The 21464-nt window shown below is 36.3% G+C and overlaps 1 protein-coding gene across 1 annotated transcript in view; it reads left to right on the forward strand.

Annotated features, from left to right (window-relative positions):
• Positions 1-21464, forward strand: part of LOC150107224 (uncharacterized) — a 186527-nt gene that overhangs the window by 19162 nt on the left and 145901 nt on the right. The window contains exon 3 of the mRNA XM_090391082.1: positions 8174-8893. Coding sequence (XP_090247208.1) covers positions 8174-8893 — 720 coding nt within the window. The remainder of the gene's footprint in view (positions 1-8173; positions 8894-21464) is intronic.

Raw genomic sequence — 21464 nt, forward strand, 5'->3', positions numbered from 1 at the left:
ATTGGTACTCATGAGCTCGCACATAAACACAGTTTAAATGCACAGTAGTGATGTGTTTGCTATTTGAACTTATAGCCTAAGTGGTTTAGCTGATCTCATATGGAGGAGAAATGGTTTTCCTCTCAAAATCTCAGGTTTTTTGTTCCATGCATTTCTCTGATTTGGACATGTTTTACTAAGCGTTTTGCAGGTTTTTAAATAAATGGAAAGAATTTTCATTATTTTACTTTCCAAATGTTATACTTCATGGTAGTCATTTTTAAACTTTAAACAGTTGTTATAAAGTTTATTCTCTGTCTCATCTGCATGCCACAACATAACCTTCCACTTTGGCATGCTTACACTTTTACATTCTGATAATGCTTAAACGCTGTGTATAACTACAAATTTAGGGAAATTATTTACTCCCTCTCTCTCTTTCTGCCACCAGTTCTTTTAAATCATTATCAAATTCCTGGGAGTATACAGAATATTATGACAGTACTACATGAAAAGTTATATCATTACTAACCGCTTATTGATAATTTTTCTCCAAATTAACCTGTTATCTCTCAATATTATTAGCTCTTATGTTTTTGTTTTCTAAGGCACATTTCACTGAAATCAATCCACCTAAATCTTGGTCTGCCTCTGTCTTTTTCTTGCCATCCAGGCAAAGGAAACTCTTGTTTTTGCCAACCTTTCCTCTCCCATTCTCTTTACGTGGCCATACCACCTGAGATTACTTCTGCTAACACATTCCTTGAGTGCTAATGATATCAGGTTCTTTCCTAATATCCACATCTTTCATATGATATGGCCATTGATGCCATCTGTTCAGTGCTCTAATCTTAAGATCATATCTGTAGTCTCCAGTCTTTGATCAAGAGTTTTATTTCTAACCCAGCTCTCAGAATCATAAGTTAAAATTGGTTTAAACACTGTCTTGTATACAGCTAGTTTAGTGTTTTGACTAATTTCTCTCTTATCCCATATAAATTTATTGAGTTGACTTCCTATTATATCAGATTTACTAATTCTGCTATCTATTCCCAAATTTAATTTGCCATCTTCAATAAAAATTGTGCCTAAGTAGCTGAAATGTGTTACTTGTTCTGTAGGTTCTCGAAGCCTCCATAGCTCAGTTGGTATCGACAAAGCCCTTTGGTCGGAAAGATCTGGGTTCGATTCCCCTTCTAAAATGTGAGGAACTGTTATCTGGTCTCTTTTGACTAAAGGTGAATTAGCCAGTCTCATACGAAAGTAGAGGGTTTTTTCACCCGGAAATTCTGGTTTTTTGTCCCTCAGAACAGGCAAACCGTCCCCATGAACACACGGATTACAGCCATGAGTACTTACGACAATATGTGGAAGAGATAGGGTCATCACCACATGTCGTTATGCCTGTGGTTAGTCTTGAGTCACATGGTAGTCAGCCTCCTAGGTTAGGAGACAGCACATGAATGGAATAGGTTCTCCATTCAGGATGCAGTTGATATTTTTGGTGTTTCTGTCTGTTTTCATTGTCTTTGTCTTTTTAATGATGATTTTCATGCCAAATTTATTACAGCAGTTATAATTTAGTTAGGGAATCCTGCAGACTTGTACTGGTTTTTTTAGGAGTATAACATCATCTGCATAAATTATATATTTAGTTTAATCCTTTATCCAAGTGTAAGCAAACAAACGTTTGCACCTGAAGTATCTTCAGGACTGGGGCAACTCGTGGCAAAGGTGGACTAACTTCTCATCACTTGCCTTAGTATCCCATAATATAAAGCACATCTCCTTGTGGACATGTATAATGCTGCACATTAAGGGGAAGGGTCACTACCCAGACCGGTTTCGACCTTTATTGAGGTCTCTTCAGTGGGAGTTAGATCCAGAGGTGATACCAAGGTTGAAGGCAGTGCAGAAGTCATATTTCCATATACCAGTTGCCAAAAGGTGTCACACCTTATTATTAAATTACTCTGGATTTAGAGAAAGACGTTGGAAGTTTTTCTCACTGGTTAGACTATAAATTATATATTTAGTTTAATCCTTTATCCAAGTGTAAGCAACGTGAAAAAACTTCCAACATCTTTCTCTAAATCCAGAGTAATTTAATAATGAGGTATGAGACCTTTTGGCAACTGATTTATGGAAATATGACTTCTGCATTGCTTCAACCTTGGTATCACCTCTGGATCTGGTGCCCACTGAAGAGACATTAATAAAGGTCAAAACCGGTCTGGGTAGTGACCCTTCCCTTAATGTATAGCATTATACAAGCAAGGAGATGTGCTTTGCATTATGGGATACTAGGGCAAGTGATGAGAAGTTAGTCCACCTTTGCCACAAGTTGCCTCAGTTCAGAAGATACTTCAGGCACAAACTTTTGTTTGCTTACACTTGGATAAAGGATTAAACTAAATATATAAGTTATAGTCTAACCAAGTGAAAAAACTTCGATCATCTGCATAAAGTAAAGCACTGAGATTAACATCTCCAATTTTGATTTTGGACTAACTTCTCATCAGGTTTAATACCAATTTCCTTCATAATGTGTTACATATAGATGATGAATAAGAGTCGAGATAATACACACACTTGTCTCACATCTGATTTAACATTAGACCATCTTCCTGTACCTATTCAATTCTGTGTGCTGATTTACAACTCAGATATAAACTTATATTGCTTGATATAATGTCCCATTTACACCATATAACTATAGTGTTTTGAACAGCTTTACTCTTGGTGTCTTGTCATATGCCTTTTCCAAATCTACAAAAGTTAAGTACATATCCTTGTTATATTCCTATGATTTCTCAACTGTTTGCCTCAAAAGTGAAGATCTGATCCTGACAAATTCTGTTTGTACCGAACCCAGTTTGTGTTTCTCTAAGCTTCCTTTTTGCAATTTCTCTTAGTCATTTCTCGGATATACTTGCATAATTCTTACCAGGATCACTCAGTAGGGAACTTCCTCTGTTTTTAGTCTTCAGTTTTAGTTTTTCTTTTTATAGATAGGTACTATAACTGCTCTACTCTGATCATCTGGAATTCGATCCTTTGACCAGGCCATCTGAATTATGCATTGTAGCCACTGTAAAACTTTTATACCTCCATATGTGAGAATTTCTGGTCGAATATCATCTACTCCAGATGCTTTTCCACATTTCAGGTCTTTGACAGCTTTTTCTGCTTCGGGTACGGTACCGATATATATTCCTGATTGCATTTTCCTATTGAGTGTTTCCTTCCACCATGCTGTCATTGCTTGTTTTATTTAGTAATCTTTCAAAGTAATTACTCCAGATATCTAGACTATCTTTATCATCTCTGATTCATTTAATGTTATTCTTCCCTCCATTTATGAGCTTCTTCAATAGCCTCCAGAATATTTTATTCCTTTCCTGGTATTTATTTTCTATGTTTTTACCAAAATCTTCCCATTACTTTTGTTTTGTGTGCTTTACACAGTGCTTCACTTTCTTACATTTTCTCTTTATTCTCTAAGAGCACAAGTTGACTTACTTGACAAGAACTTTCGATATGCTTTCTTCTTTTCCTTGATTGCCTCTTTAACTTCCTGAATTTACCATGGAGTTCTGATATTTGATCCTTTCAGATTATATGGCTGAATCAATCAATGTTTCCTTTAAGGATTGCCACTGAATCTCCAAGGTTTGTTTCTTGTTTTCAAACTCTTTCATTTTTTCTCGAATAATGTTTGTGTATTTTAGTTTACCATTCACCTCTGATGGCTGTTCAATTTTGATTCATTTCAAAACTTTCTTGCATGCCCTTCTATTCAGTATGAAATTCAGTTTTATCTTGCTCAACATTAAATGGTGATTACTTTGAATTTTGAATCCTCTGTATACTCTTGTGTCCTGAATCTCTGGGAAAGCATTGCTGTCAACAATAACATAGTCACTAAAACTTTTATTTCTTGCATCTTCTCTTCATGTGAATTTATGCACATTTTTATGTTGGAACATGGTGTGAATAATAACTAGTCTCTCTGAACAGAAATCCAGCAGGTGCATACTGCTAGTATTAGAGCTCTTCCATTTTCTCAAAACTTTTCTATATGTCTAATACTCATTTCCTGTTTTGCTGTTTCAATCTCCAACAAGCACCAACTTTTTCTCTTTCATTGTGTCAGCTACCTTCTCTAATGCCTCGAAAAATTCCTCTGCATCCTTGTTAGTAGAACTAGAACCTTTTGTGGGACCAGAGAAACAAATCTCATTGTAGGGTTCCCCATTCTTACATTAGCCCACATCATTCTACTTGATATTGCCTGCCATTCAAGAAGATTATCCTCATATTTAGTGTTTTGAATACCATAGCTATTCCTTCTTTTTTTCCTGATTGCCATTGGCTAAATATAGCATCTTGTATTTGTTGCTTAGAAAGATCTCACCTGCTTTTATCTTCTTTGTTTTGGTAACATCTATTATATCGATGTGGGACTTATCCAGTTTTTCTGCTAGTGTCATTTTTTTTCCATTGATGCTTCTTATGTTGATGGTGCCAATCTTAATATCTGCTGACACTGAGTCGGGATTTGTTCTAGTAACTGACCTTTTGCTGTTTGCCTTGGTTCCCTGATGAAAACAACAGGGGCCTTAACCATGTAATGCCCTAACTGGCATGAAATTCTGTCATGTTATACCATAGTTTTTCATTATGGTTTTAGCAAATAAGAATACAGTTTGGTTGGCTATATCCTAAATTGCCAATCCATCCTTGTTCATTCAGTATCCAAGTAGATATCTAACAGAATACACCATGAGAAGGTGAGGATTGGACATTTGGTTAGAAGCCCTGATTGGTTCTCCACATTCCTTAAAAGGCTATGTGAAGTTCTTCTCCCAGTTATCCAGCTTGGATACTTATGCATTTCAGTTCTTTAAAACATACACAAATTATTTTAGAAAACTCATATTTTGTACCATGCTTCTCATTTGGTTCAAAAACATAGTCTGCAGAAGATCTGAGTTTCTGTATCTTCTATATACAAGTAATATGTACATTTTTTGTATAAAAGTAGTAAAATGGTTCTGCACTGATTTAACCTTAGTTAATTCCTGGATCTGGCTCCAATTGATGAGAACAAGCAAACTTTGTTTGCTTATGCAAACAAAATACAGGATTAAAACAGGACCATGATTTCTTGTCAAGTATAATATACTCTTGGATCTAATTTGTTTTATCAAATAAGGAGGCTCCATTTGGATATTTGACTATGTTGGATGTGAAACCACATCAGCATCAAGGAAAATGAGGCTGCAGATATTGTAACCAGGTTGGCATTTTTCTGATAGAAACATTTTCTCCTTCTGCCTATCCACTGTATCAGTTACAAATGAATAATGAGACAATTAATATCTCATTGACAAACATTGATTACAGAGACTACTAACCAACACTATATCAGATTAAGTCTGAAATCAAACTGTGGCTGCCTACATTTTTGCATTTCTATATAAATTAATAATTTCTATACCAACTGATATATGAGGACATATCAGTTTGTCCTCTTATGTTATGATTCACCCGCCTACTTTTTTTTTTTTTTTTTCAGCACTGAATTAGTTGATCTTGGGCTGTGGGTGTATCTGGAGAAAAAGCCCATCTTGATTTTTTCCAGCCTCAGTATGTTTGTATAAGATAGCCTGTTATGTCTACATAACTCTCCCCCCCCCCACTCCTGGCAATAGGGCATATACTGACTGTGTTACAGAGACATTGCTATTAACATGTGCATGCCAAGCGGTGTCAGCATATGCATAAATGCAAGCAGGAACTAGCTTTAGCATATATATATATATGCTGCTTTTGTGTCAGGCAGTCACATTTTCACAAAGCTTATATGGCATGTTAGTTGCAACTTTTTTGGTAGGATTTTATTTATAATTAGCATTTGTGAAGTGTCTTGTTGATATTAAATATTTGAAATTTGATTCAAACTGATTTCAAGTTATATATTTATATAGATTCTCATATGCGTCTTTTTGCTTTTCATAAATTTTATGCTTTCTGTGCCCAATGACTGCATTTTATACAAATTTTCTGGAACTGAAAACTTGAAAGAGGATGTTAGGACAAATGTGTTTAGTGCTATAATAAATCTGTTTTGCTTGCATGCATGTAGCATAGAGTGTGTGTGTGTGTGTGGGAGGGAAATATTTTCATTATGAAGTGTCATTCCAGTTGTCTCTAATTACAATAATTGTTGCTAAACATACTACAAGGACTGTAAAATGTCTCTGTACTGTGCTTAGCAATACACTAAAACCACTTGTTTTTCTTGCTTCTGCTGTGTAACATCTGTTGAGGTTGGAATATTTTTCACGGTATTGGAATATCTTTATTCCATTCTTCAGAAACAGCAGATGTAGTAAAATTTATCTATTCCTAAATTAAAATGAATACTTTTATGTAATACATGAAGTGGTTGATCTACAACAGAATACTAGCATATTGTGAGGTATCTATTATTTGAGTAGAATGAATGTAGGATTCATGAAAGGGTGGATAATTCCGATGATGATTGGAAATTATTTGTGTATTCTATTACTGTGTAAAAAGTGTATACTGATTCTCAGTAAACAAAAGAAAATTTTTAGAAAACCAGCGAATTATAAATAAATCAGAGAAATAAATATACATAACAAGCACAACAAATTTTACACGATGATTTTGCAACTCCATTAACTGACATGTTTTCTTGCCATCCCTAAATGAATCACCTGAACATTATTAGTTCATTGGATTAGCCTTTCCCTATAGTTATTTACTGAGCTACCAAATGTGTACAGTAGCTGTTTATTATTGGTTACTTATTTATACTTTGCAAACAGATCTCTCTTTCTCTCTCTCTCTCTCTCTCTCCTCATTAGAGTTTTTTCCCTTAATTTATGACATCATAAATGCATATACATATGTTTATTAGAGGATTACATGCTGTTTGCTCTACCAAGCAACTTACATTACACACATATAATATCACATATGTGAATTATTAATACTTTAGTTGCCAATAAAGAAAGTATTTCTTTTCGTACTTGTTCTTTCTCCTTTATATTTCCAATCCTCACATAGCTTATTAATGATGGTCACATATTTATAGCTTTTAGTAATTCTAAAATATCAACCACATATATCATATCCTAATTATTGTTTTCTTAAACAAACACATCAGTCCCTCTTCCCTCTCTATGCAGAATTGGTTATAATCAAAGAACCATCATGTCTGTAGAAATGCAAACACAAAATTTTCACAAGGCATAGTGAGAGAGAGAGAGAGAGTGACAATTGCCCCGATGTGAATGTGTTAAATATAGTATATTAATTAACATTACTGTTGAATGCTGGCCGGAATGGCTGAGTGCATAACATATCTGCCCTTCAGCCAAGTTACAGCTTTGAATCCTACTATGGTTATGTTGTTGTTATATATGGTACATCATAACTTTAGTTACGATGTACTATACTTTGAGCAGAGTTTCCAGATTATCTAATGCTTAGCCAACCCATCTCATCTATCATTTTAAGTTTTAGGCTTGATGATCTGTCACAGCCAGTAACTTGGGTTCATGGAGACCTAATTAATGATCTGTAAAGGCATTTAAATCTATCTGCATGGCATGGCATGCTTTTTTTATTATTATTATTATTATTGTAGGTATTTGGGGCCAATTTGTTTCTCTTTGTTGGATGAGAATCTAGAGTTTTCAGAATGGAAAAGACTGCCACTATGATATGAGACTTTTCAGTTGAAGGTTCTTCATATCTTAGATGAGATTGGAACCTAGGTCTTTCTAACCAAGGTTCTGTGATGGCTGACATATTTATAACTTTTATTAATTCAAATATACCAACTAAATATAGCACTCTCCTTACTTATTGTTTTCTAAAATAAACCCAATTAGCATAGCATATAAGCTTTATCTTAGAATACCAAGAGAAAAATAATTCTCAAACAGATTTTTTTTAGCTTCTTATAAACATTCTTTTGCCTTGGCATGGCTATGAAATGTAGATTTTTATCTTGCATTTCTTAGTGTTTTTTATTTTTTTATGTGAAATTTAAAATATTAGGTATTAAAGAATTTTAATATAGTTATGATGTATATAATATAATTTTATATTCTATTAAATCCAGTAAAGTGTACTCTAAAAATGTCTATTACAGCAAGGTGTTTACCGCCTCCACCACCACCGCCGCCACCACCTCCTCCATTACCACCTGTACATGGTCCTATACAGTTTATTCCTCATCAGTTGCAGCGTCCACATATACCATTACATCGTACTCCAGTGAGGTTACCATTCGGACCTATGAGGGGTCCTCCTCTTCCACCAGGTGTTCGTCCATTTCCACCTCCACCACATCATCCCAGTATGCATCAGCAAATAGCAATGGGTCCAATTGGTATTTTGCCAGCACCAGGTTATGGACCTCCACCTGTTGTTCCAGTGACACCTATGACACCAATGGGTCCTATGGTACATGGCTTTATTCCTCCAATGGGTCCCCCCATGCTACCTACATCCATGGCTCCTGCTTCTCTTCCTCCACAAACATCAATGAAACCACCAGTCATTATGCCTGCACAGACAGTTTATGCAGCACCACCAGTTAAAACTGACATAGAATATGAATCTGCAGTATCAAATGGAGAGACTCTAGTAACTAGAGTATCAACTACATCTATGTCACCTATGGTGGGTGTTCAGAAAACTGACAAAATGAATAGTGCCAAAGCTTCTTCTGAAGACACTTTGGGGATTCAGCCAGCACAAAATACAGGTGAAGAAGTGTCTACAAAGAAAAAAGAAAAGAAGAAAAAAATAATCCGTTTAGCTGGTGGTCAAATATGGGAAGACAACTCTTTACAAGATTGGGATCCAGGTAATAATAATAATAAATATAATAAGTAGATAAATAAACAAATAAATATACACAAAAAAGTAAATAAATAAAAAAATAAAACAATGTACAAGGAGGTACCCCAAAATAACTGGAATCTGAACTTGTAATGCACATTTTCTAGTTAGGAATGATGCCACTAGGCATTGTGTGTGGGTGCACGTAGTTTCTGTGCCAGTCTGTGGCAAGTAACTTCATTCTGTGTGAACTGGTTTGAAGAACACTTTTTTGTCTTTATGTGATTCCCACCTATGAAAGGTGTAAACATACAGTACATTAGTACTAGGGTAGATTGGGAGGATTTTAATTATTTTTATTTTATTTATTTATTTTTACATTATCTTGCAACATTACTCTAGAGATCAAATATTTAACTTTTTCAAGACACTTCAGGCTTCCAGTAAGCATGGCATTGGTCTTACAACAGATGAAATTTATCTCCTATCTAATGGCTGTCCTAAACATCCATGCCCACAGTAGGATTGGAATCTATAGTTTATTGTTTTGGGAGTTGGGATGCTAACCACTTCCCATCCAGACAGTTGTTATCTTCATATATTCAGTTCTAGATTATTTCCATCAGTTATTTCTTCATTTATCTTCTATATTCTTTTCAGTCTTTTCATGAGTTTAATTTTGCTACTTTTATTTATAAGTCAGCTTTCTTATAAGAAAGGACTACCTGCTTGAATCTGCTAACTGATTTTTCTATCTGTGCAGCTAACTTCACATTTTCATGGCTGAATCAGTCACTACTTTTGTGAGGTTGATTTTTTTCACTGGGCTTCCAATATTTGGAATTTGTTTTCAAACTGTTTCACTTTTTTTCCATGATTTTTCTGCTTCAAAAGTATATCTTGGAGTTGGAGGAAATGCCATCTAGACTCATCTGTGTGGTAGATGACACCCTCAACTAATAGGGAAACACCGCCCTGCTTATCAAAGCAGGGTAGTGTTTCATCTACCACACAGATGAGTCTAAATGGCATTTCATGAGAACATGGATTTCAGTTTCTGTTCCTTCCCTCCTTACTCCACAGTGTGAGTGACACCTTTCCATGCCAGACATACTTCGATACCTATCACCTCTTCTGTTTCAAAAGTGGAGCAGTAAATGGTGCCTCAGGCACACCACCAGATAGTTCACTCTAACTTGTCAGGAACTATTTAGAACTCATGCTCAGCTAGCACATAATCCCTTGCCATGCACACACTCTGACCTGGATGGGTGAGGCCCAAATATTGGTACATTGGGGGCACTGCAAGGCCATGTTATAATAAGGAGACTTGTCTTTCTTGGTATGAGCATTATGTCCAAGAGTATTTCTTCTTATTGAATGTCTCTACCCTCTCTTCAGTTATTTCCTAATCCAGAAATGAAATGTATAATAGATACACAGTTTAATGTCACTGTGATTGATTTTTTTTTTAAAAAAAAGAAAGAAAATGATTTGATTCTTACAAAAAATACCACACGCTACCAAAACCTGTACAAAAGGGGAGAAAAAATTACTTTCACATCCACTTTACTAATATCCATGGCATAAACATCAATACTATATTGATATAGGCCTGGTTGGCTGAGTGGATACACTAACATTTTTTTTTGGTCAAGAGGCTGCAGGTTCGAATCCCATCAGGGGCATAGATGTTTGTGATGGTCCTACTAACTGTTTACCATATGTACTCCTGTAACCTGTGTCCAGCTGCAGTATTACCTGTGATTTCTTTGCACCATAAAAATCAAAAATAACTAACCAATCAACCAACTATCACTTGCAGACATGTAGACCAGCCCCTCTAGTCTTGACTGAAACCTAACTTATATCTACAATGTTCACAGCTAACAACAGTTTATCTTTACAAATATCACTGTATAATCCTTTTGCCACAATGGTGGCACCTGTACTTTTTCTAGATCTGACATTGCTTGTCAGGGAATACAAAACCTTGAATTCTCTGCTTTTGACCTTCTCTAGTTTAGTTTCCTTGCTCTGTTCAGTAACATTTATCTGCTGTATTTACTGCTCTCCAAATTATGAAAAAATCCACCCTGACCTCTTTGACTTATCTTCAGAGATTCTTTCTGAAATCCAAGTAGCTCATTAGTGAAGCAGTCTTCCTTAGTGATCATAATGTCCACAATTCCAACTTACTTACCTTTTCCAATTTGACCAAACTGGAAGAGATGCAGAAATATTTGCTTTAAGCAGTAACCTAATGCAAATCTACCAACTTGATTACATGATAACTCTCTTCACTCTCCCAAATACTCTTGATCTTAAACAGTTCTCCTTCCAGATATACCAAGGAGGTAATTTCTCCTCATGGTAACTTGTAAGTTTCCTCTCTCTCTCTCTCTCTCTCTCTCTCTCACACACACACACACACACACACACACACACACACACACACACACACACACACACACACACACACACACAGAATGACTTACCTCCAGCCATTCTCATCTTCGTGTCATTTGGCATTGTAAAGGGGCAAAATGGAATGACCTCAGAAATTTTATTCTTCCTTTTCATGGCCAACTACTGTTTCTGCCTTTCTGATCTAGATAACTGCTCGGAGTGAGACACGGAAATTATTTTCACTGGCATAAGGGCTATTCCATTCAAAAATTCCTGTTCATTTTCAAAGCCATGATTTAATATAAATAACAATTGTACCAAGGCAGTTCATAATTTGTTACATTTATTACATGTAATAAATGCAAAACAGCCATCAACAAATTGACATTTGTAAGGGCAAGCTGTAGGAAACCCATTTTCTCCAAATGGAAGTCATGCCTTTTAGTCCCTTGTAAAAACCATGAGATGCAATTTCTGCTCACCTGCACTTCCACCTCTTTCATCCACATGACAACACCACTGTTATAGCACCTGAAAATAAAGCTGATCTTTGGAATAACCCTCCTCCAACTCCTACCTACCATGAACCGAGTACCATATGCCCTCTGTGATCTTTTGGCCAAAAGACATCAGGGATATGTTAAACATCTAAGTTAAACATTAAGGGAACAAACCCTAAAACACACCCCAACTCAATATCACCAGAGTTGAAGATTGTTACTATCAACATAAGAAGCCTGAATGGCAAAGAAATGGAGCTAGCTGAGGAATTAGATCAGCACCAGATCGATATAATAGGGGTGACTGAAACTAAAAAGACAAAAACTGGTGAGACCTTTCTGAGCAATAAATGCAAAATGTTATATTCAAGCAATGACAATCAAAGAAAAGAACTTGTAGCCATAGTATTCAACACTAAATATGAGGCTAATTTTCTTGAATGGCAAGCAGTCTCAAGTGGAGTGATATGGGCAAATATAAGAATGGGGAACTGGACAATGAGACTTATTTGTGCCTATGGTCCCACAGAAGGCTCTACTAAGGTAGAAGTGGAAGAATTTTTTGAAGCTCTAGAGAAAGCTACTGACACAATGAAAAATGAAAAGTTGGTCATTGTTGGGGGATCTAAATAGCAGAGTAGGAAGTGATTGTGAGACATACAAAAATATTTTGGGAAAATTTGGAGAAAAGAGCAAAGCTAACAATAATGGCAAATACCTGTTGGATTTCTGCTCAGAACATGGACTGGTTATTACTAACACCATGTTCCAACATAAAAATGTGCACAAATTCACATGGAGAGAAGAATCAAGGAATAAGAAAAGTCTCATTGACTATGTTATTGTTGATAGTGATGTTTTCACTCTGGTGCAGGACACCAGAGTGTACAGAGGATTTGAAATTGGAAGTGATCACTATTTAGTCTTGAGCAAGATAAAATTGAGTTTCATATTGAAAAGAATAACATGTAAGAAAGTTTTAAAGTGAATAAAAGTTGAGCATCTCTCAGATGCGAGCTGTAGACTAAAATACACAAAGATTATTGAAGAAAAAATGAAAGCGTTTCAGAACAGGAACCAAACCAAACACTGATTGATTCAGCCAGAGAGGCATGTGGTGAGGTTGTGTGCAAGGATAGAAAAATCAGAACTCCGTGGTGGACACAAGAAGTAAAAGAGGCAGTGAAGGAAAAGAAGAAAGCATATCAAAAGTTCCTGGCAAATAAGTCAGCTTGTGCTCTTAGAGAATACAGAGACAAATGTAAGAAAGCTAAACAGTATAAAACTAGCTAAACAAAAGTCATGGGAGGACTTTGGCAAGAATATAGAAAATAAATATCAAAAAAGGTTGCAAAATATTCTGCAGGTTGTTGAAGAAGTTCAGAAATGAAGGAAAGAGTGCTGTAAAAGGAATTAGAGATGATTAAGGTGACATGAAAACAGGAGAAAAATATATCCTTGAATTATGAAGTAATTACTTCAAAAAATTGCTAAATGAAACGAGCAGTGGTAAAAAACACTCAACAGGCATACAGTCAGGAATATATATCCATACTTGAAGTAGATAAAGCCATCAAAGGCTTGAAATGTGGAAAGGCAGCAGGAGTAGATGATATTCGAACAGAAATACTGAAGTATGGTGGTATAAAAGTCTTACAGTGGCTGCACTGCATAGTTCAGTAGGCCTGGACAGAGGGATGAATCCTGATGATTGGAGTAGAGCTCTAATAGTACCCATATATAAAAAGGGAAAAAACTGAATGTGAGAATTACAGAGGCATTTCCCTACTGAGTGTTCCAAGCAAGATTTATGCCAGTATACTTGAGAAACGGTTGAGAAGAATTGTGGAAGAAAAGCTTGGTGAAGAAAAAGGATTCAGGCCAAATAGAGGCTGTCAGGATCAGATCTTCACTTTATGATAATTAGTTGAGAAATCATGGGAATATAACAAAGATCTGTATTTAAGTTTTGTCGATCTGGAAAAGGTATACGACAAGGTGCCAAGAGAGAAGTTATTCAATACACTACAGTTATATGGTGTCAATGGGGCATTATATTAAGCAATACTTAGTCTTTATTTGAGTTGTAAATAAGCAGTTAGGATTGAATGAAGTACAGGAAGATGGTTTAATGTTAAATCTGGTGTGAGAGAAGGATGTACATTATCCCCTCTTTATTCATTATCTGTATCACATATGGGCAACCTGCAGGCTGGATCCGGCCCTTTACTTCTTTTGATCCGACCCTAATCTATTTCAGCGAAGTTTGTCTGATTCATGGTTGGAGAAAACATGGTGTGTTCTACTAACTCACATTAAGCTGATGTCATATGACTTGCACAAAACACTATGTTTTCTCCAACCAAGGTCTCTTTCTCACTTTGACTAGCGGCATGTGTGAACGTGTTACAATGTTTGGTACTTGCGTTGGTGTTGTGCTTTGTTCAGTGCCTGCATTGATGTTATGTTCTGTTCGGTGCTTGCGTTGATGTTGTGTTCTGTTCAGCACCTGTGGTGTAGAAGACAGTTTTGTTTGACATTTCTGAATATCGCTTATAAATTTGGGATATTGCAAAAGGGGTTATTGCAAAAAACGAAAAGTAGATGCAGAGAATCGTCAATTTCAAGACAACTGGACGGAGGATTATCATTTTATTCTGAATAAAGGTTTGCCTGTATGTTTGCTGTGCAACGAATCTGTATCCATCAACAAAGAATACAACTTGAAGAGACACTTTACTTCAAGACATACGGATCACCCAAAAATTGATGGAGCTACGAAAAGATGAAATACAGAAGTTGAAGAAGAACTTGGTTACCCAGCAGCAAATTTTCAACAAGCAAAGAACACAGCAGCACAGCATTGTCAAAGCCAGCTTTGTGGTAAGCGAAAAAATCACTAAGCATTCTAAGTCATTTGGTGAAGGTTATTTATCAAAGAATGTCTGCTGGATGTTGCAAGTATAATATTATTATTATTATTAATTATTATTATTATTATTACCACGGGCTACTCCAGGAGTCCTTAGACTCATCGAGGGAGGCCCTAAACATCATGTTCACACAGCTGTTCAACATTCTCACAGTATCTATCATACCTTGCCTTGAACTCGCTCACTGTCATAGCACCCACAACAGACTCTGGCAGCTTATTCCACTCATTTACCACTCTAAAAGTAAAGAACCCAGCTCTAACACCCCTGCTAACCACGCTCTTGCCCAGCTTCCATGGGTGTCCCCTAGTTCTCCCACCACCAGTCCTGATCTCAAAAATATCATCTGAATTAATCCTATAGAATCCTTTTAGCAACTTGAATGTCTCAATCATATCTCCCCTTTTTCGCCTATCAACTAGTTTCTGCAACCCACAAATCTTCAACCTGTTCTCATATGGTGCATTCCATAGACCTGCTATCATCTTAGTCACTCGCCTCTGGATCCTCTCAACCTCCTCCCCATCAAGAAGGAACCGAGGTGACCAAATCTGGGTACAGTAGTCGAGATGAGGTCTTATCAGGGCTCGGTACAGAGGTACAATAACTTGTTTTTCTCTGCTCGTCAAGGTATTTTTCAACAACCAAGTGAGTTGATGAGCTGATTTAGCTACTTTCGCAATGTGCCCCCTAAACTTCATCTCCCTATCCACCAACACTCCCAAGTCCCTGGCCTCATCAATCTCTTGGAGTACAGTTCCACCAATGTGGTATACTGCTGCTAATCTTTTCACTCCGAAATGCATAACCTTACATTTTGTCACATTAAATTGACATCCATTCTCCTTAGTCCAGAACTCCAATCTATCTAAGTCATCTTGCAAGACTTTGACATCTTCTGCATTCACTATCGCCCTACCCAACTTTGCATCATCAGCGAACAAATGAACTGTCCCACTTAGACCATTCCCTATATTGTTAATGAACAGATTAAACAGCAGTTGTCCAAGAACAGAACCCTGTGGCACACCACTAGTCACAGGCCGTTTTTTGGACTCTATTCCTGAATAAACTACTCTTTGATATCTCTCCATCAACCACCCAGCTATCCATCTCACCAACCCTATATCCATTCCCATATGTTGTAGTTTACGGATTAGAATTCCATGTGGTATCCTGTCAAACGCCTTTGCCAGGTCCAGCAGTATCACTGTAAACCCATTTCCCTTATCCAGTTCAGCGTCACCCTGTTATAAAATATGTCCTGGAAAGAAAAAAGACTTCGAGAATATTCGTTTATTGAGACATACTGTTGTCTGATGGATAGAAATTATAGCTGATGATATCAAAAAAAGTTTGAAAGAGAAGATTGCTAGATTGGGAGCATTTTCAGTTGCTTTCAAATCGATGCCTCCCATACAGCACAACTATCAATATTTATTCGAGGAGTTGATGCGGATTTCAACATCACAGAAGAATTATTGGCGCTTCGGCCGTTAAAAGGAACAACTACCAGTGAAGATATATTTGAAACAGTCAGCACAGTCTTCGAAAGATTTGAGCTTAAATGGAGTTCACTATCTGGCATATGCACTGATGGAGCCCCTGCAATGGTTGGTGCACAGAAGGGATTTATTGGAATAGTTCATGAAAGAGCAATAGAACTACAGATCCATCTGGAAAATTTAACAAATTTTCACTGCATTATTCACCAACAAAAATCTGTGTGCAAAATCGATTAAATTCACAAATGTTATGGAAGTTGTAGTAGCCAGTAATAACTTTATTAAGTCACATGCACTTAATCACCACCAATTTAAGGAGTATTTGGCAGACCTATTTTCAGATTATGAAGATGTGTCTTATTATTGTGAAGTGAGGTGGTTGAGTAAAGGTAAAATGTTAAAACAATTTTATGATCTGAGACAAGACATTGCAGATTTTATGGACATAAAAGGAAACACAATTAACCAAGTAAAAGATGATGAGTGGGTGTGTGATTTAGCATTCCTTGTAGATGTCACCGGATACCTAAACGATCTGAATCTTAAATTGCAAAAACAAGGACAATTGGTTCATGAACTGCATGGAAATGTCAAAGCTCTTTGTAATAAACTAAGATTGTTGGAAAGTCAGATAAGAGCTAAAAATTGTTATCGTTTTCCAACTCTAGCAACTCATAAAAATATCCCTTATAATTGATATGGAGATGAACTGAAGGCACTAATAGAGCAATTTGATACAAGGTTTGCCGACTTCAAAAACAAAGACTCCACATTCGCTATATTTGCTCGTCCAATGGATGCTGATGTAAATAATGTGCCAGAAAACTTACAGATGGAACTTGATGAGCTTCAGGTGGATTTAGTGCTAAAATCACAATTTAACAACATTGCTTTGACGGATTTTTATAAATTTTATTTGGTGGAAGAAAAATATACAAATTTACGTGCCTTTTTTAATTGGTAATTATTTATTTCTCATAGAATTTTCAGTTTAGTATTAAGGTCATTATTATTGTTAACATCATCAAACCCCCATGAAGCAAAAGACATTGTTGGGGATTGCACTGTGTCACACACAAACACACAGCTCACAAAATATGCCTTACACTCATTCACCATCTCCACACTCATGTAATATATTCCAATCACCCACCACTCTCCACACCCAAAGAACTGTCTTGCTATTCATACTCTACTAATCCTTCTTATAGGATGGACTCTTTTTCTCCCTTTGTCTTCTCCTGTTTTATTGTTCTATGAAAGATCTGATTCACATCAGTATAGTAAAAATCTCTTACCAACTTATGTCTCGGTTATCTCCTCCTTGCTAGACTCCTGCAAATTTCATTTCCTCATTTTTTTATTTTTCTTTATATCCAACATTCCAATGCTCAATATAATATAATCATAGAGACTAGAAACCACTTTAATCAGTTGTTTCTGGACCCATGTTATGTCTTCATCCTTATGAAAAACGAGCTGACAAAATCTGTTCTCAAATCTATATGTGGTCTGATCAAGGCCATATACGAGCAAAGCATGAGCTCCTTCTACATCAAGTGTCCTCTGTATCATTGCTATAATTTGTTGTGATGTCCTCACAATTTTAGTTGTCCTCTAAATTTTAGGTCCTTAACTTCCATCACCTCCAAATCACTTATTTCCTCCACTTCCTGTAAGATATCCTCATAATTTGTATACTGTGCATCCTGGATCATCTGTGCTTCCTGAATTTTAAAACTTTACACTTTCAAAACATTGAACTAGTAATCACGCTTATCCACTTTATTCATGTATCTTGTAAGTTCACAATGTCTGTATTACTTCTTTCCAACTGTATTATCTGTAAACAACTGCACATCCCCAAAGGGTCTCTGTTTTCAGCAGTGATCTGAAAACAGACCACTTGTGGGGATACACCACTTGTGACTTCTCTTAGATATTATTATTATTATTACATGACACCTCCATGCAGTCCAGAGACTCATCGAGGGAGGGCACATACTCTACAGCTCTTTATCTCCACTGCTTAACGAACTGCAAGTACACCATCGCCATCTACTGCTCACCACCACTAATATTTTCACAGTGTTGAATTTTGAAAGAAGATATTTTAACTAAGAAATATCTCATTCAGAATTTAACAAGAAAAAACACTAAATGGGGAAATGCTTGTAAATAAGTAAAGATACTAATTTGTTTAAAGAATTATTCTAATACAAATTTTGAAATATTAATTAAAGGTGAAAGATGTCATTTATTTGTGAATGATTATAATGTAAGAAGTTTCTCTATAAGATATATGTTAGAGCATAGTAACAAAGGTTCAAAGTCCACTAACAACAACTTTGGATAAATTGTGTAGCTGACGGCAAATTGTTTACGTGTGAACAGCACGCGCACGGTGTTTTCCAGGAAGATGCGGCATGCGTACGAAGTATTCCAGGAAGATAGAAATGAAAATAGGAGCTGGGTGCAAAAAGAAAGTGTCGGGCAGAAAGGTTTGGTAGTGAAGAGGGCACTAGAGATACGAGGTATAAAACAGATTCTACCCCCGTTGAAGGCTTTTTAGGTTATTTTCATCTGGAGTTGCTGGAGAATTTCTTGTGGAGCTGGGAGGAGTTCAGGATCTAATCGATAGCGGACAGCTATTCTCTGCTGTCAGTTCGCAATGTCGTATGGAAAGTAAGAGAACAGTAAGAGAAAAGTAAGTAACAGACGTAGAAATATTCAGTACTCTTCTGAGTAAGCTTGAAGAAACTGGCCGCCACATATGTCCAAATGGATCGATCCAAGCCATGCTGTTTCCAGTCGAGAATGCAATGGAAGGACAAAACAATGAAGGCCAAATCCTGCCCGTGAGTCAATCACCAAGGACAAGATCGAACATTCGGAGGGAAATTATAAAAAATGACAGACTGAATGAGTTCCAGGAATGTGGTAATGTAAAACCCTTTTATAATTCTTTTGTTAAGAAAGAACAGAATATTGTGTTATGGAAGAAACGAGATGTTAGGTTATAAAACTCTAATCTTGTAGGAAGAAGGACTACAAGACAGTGAGATTTAGATACTAGTGTCTAGAATCTAAATGCTGTTTCCTTAGTATTTATGTGAATGAGTAATCTTTCAATGAATCGCCAATTGTGTGGATAGATTTAACTGTAGATAAGAGAGTACAGAATTCTGATAGTCTCGTGTGTATAGACCATAGAAATATATAGTTAAAGTAATAACTACACAGTGACAATCTAAGATAAGTGATATAAGTAGGAGAACACAATAAAATATAAATTAAAGAAATGTCACGATGTAACAATGGCACAGCCAGCAGGATGCAATTTGATCGCTTAAAACATATTAATCGATCAGTCACAGTAAGTTGGTTTTGGATTCAAGTCAGGCAATCAAGGTGCATTAGAATTTGAGAGAGAGTTTGACTAATTTAGAGAAAAAAATTTGTAAACTTAGGTATAAGCATATCGAGTGACTGACAGTGGAACCAACACCTCAAGAGAGAGAGATGGGGCTAGTTTATATAGAAGAAGTTCAATCAATGGTGAAACAGGAAATTGAACAACTTCAACAGCCTTTAATGGACAGTCTTGATGCAGTACTGAAACAGCTGGCAGTAGTCCCAGATAAGACTTCAAAGTCGTCTATCCCTCAACCAGAGGAGACTGATGCATTAATCAGACAAGAAGTCGAAAGACTTCAACAGCCTATGTTGAACCGTCTGGATGATGTAATGCAAAAGTTGGCAGTAGTGACAGAACGGAAACCCAAGGTGTCTCTACCTCATTCACAGAGAAATAATGAGCAAGGAGACAGAAGGGAGCCTCCTAGATGTTTTAATTGTAACAAGACAGGGCATTTAGCTCATAATTGTTTTAGTAATAGGAGACTCTCCATGAGAAATAATAGAAATGAGTCAAAGTTTGGGCAAACTCCTCACAATTATGAAGGTAGACAAAGAAAGTCAGAAATGATAATTAAGGTTAAGATTCAAGGATCGCATTGTGATGTATTGTTAGATACTGGTTCCCAGGCCTCTGTCATAACGGAAGATTATTTTCAAGGAATAAAATCCCATATATGGCAAGGCATTTCTAATCTAAGGAGACCAATCAGATTATCAGGGTTATCGACATCTAAAGTTTATGCAACAAAAAGTGTTAGAGTAAAATTATACTTACCTGAGTTTAACATGTGTGTTTGGCAGGAGTTGTTGGTCCTCCCTAGGACATCCCGCCCTAACGTTCAGATAATTTTAGGAATTAACTTTCTTGAGAGGTACAAGTTCTCTTTCCACTTCTCGAGAAATGAGATATTCCTAATGGGTAACAAACGGTCCAGAGGAGAGAACCATAATTATAGAAATAGGACTAAAAGGTCACGAAAGGGGAAAAGGCAAAGTGAAGGTAATGTTACACCGAATGATAAAGCTAATGAAGTGACTCAAATTAACCAGGTTGATTCTGAGATATCTTCAAATTCAGAGGTGAATAATCATCCTGAAACCTGCCAAATGTCAAGCGTTTATTTGGCAAATAACCAGGGTGGTGCAGAACAACAATTAGGGCAAGATGGTCCAAGATCAATCGGAATGAACTATGTTGAGATAGATAGCGGATCTAAGAGTTTCCATAACAGAAAGAGAAGAAACAAGTACAGAAGACAGGAAATTAGTACACAATCTCAACGGCAATTTAATTATGCAAACTTCCTCTGTTTTCTTTTCCTGCTTAGAAAAGCTATAAGTGGTCTGTTATGTTGGTACTTAACACTGGCCAAAGGCTGCACATTTACTAACAGATTGTGTATGCTCTGAGAATAAAACTAAGGAAGAATTGTTTAGGCCCAAGCCATTGAAGGACAGCAGAAAACCTAAGTGTAATCATGAGATTAAAACACAAAATGAGATTAAGTACAATTTTAGTCCAAGAAAGATATGGAAGAAACGAACTATTAAGTCAAGGTCAAGACCCCCCCCCCAGAGATTCTGAGGGGGAACACAAATAAAATTTTTGGGAAAAATTTTAATAGAAGGGGGAAACCTTTGTTGAATTTTGAATGAAGATATTTTAACTAAGAAATATCTCTTTCAGAATTTAACAAGAAAAAAAACTAAATGGGGAATTGCTTCTAAATAAGTAAAGATACTAATTTGTTTAAAGAATTATACTAATATAAATTTTGAAATATTAATTAAAGGTGAAAGATGTCATTTATTTGTGAATGATTATAATG

This window comes from Typopeltis vanoorti, chromosome 4 (genome assembly GCF_054136105.1).
Source record: "Typopeltis vanoorti isolate ZY-2024b chromosome 4, IOZ_Tvanoo_1.0, whole genome shotgun sequence".
Classification (NCBI taxonomy): domain Eukaryota; kingdom Metazoa; phylum Arthropoda; class Arachnida; order Uropygi; family Thelyphonidae; genus Typopeltis; species Typopeltis vanoorti.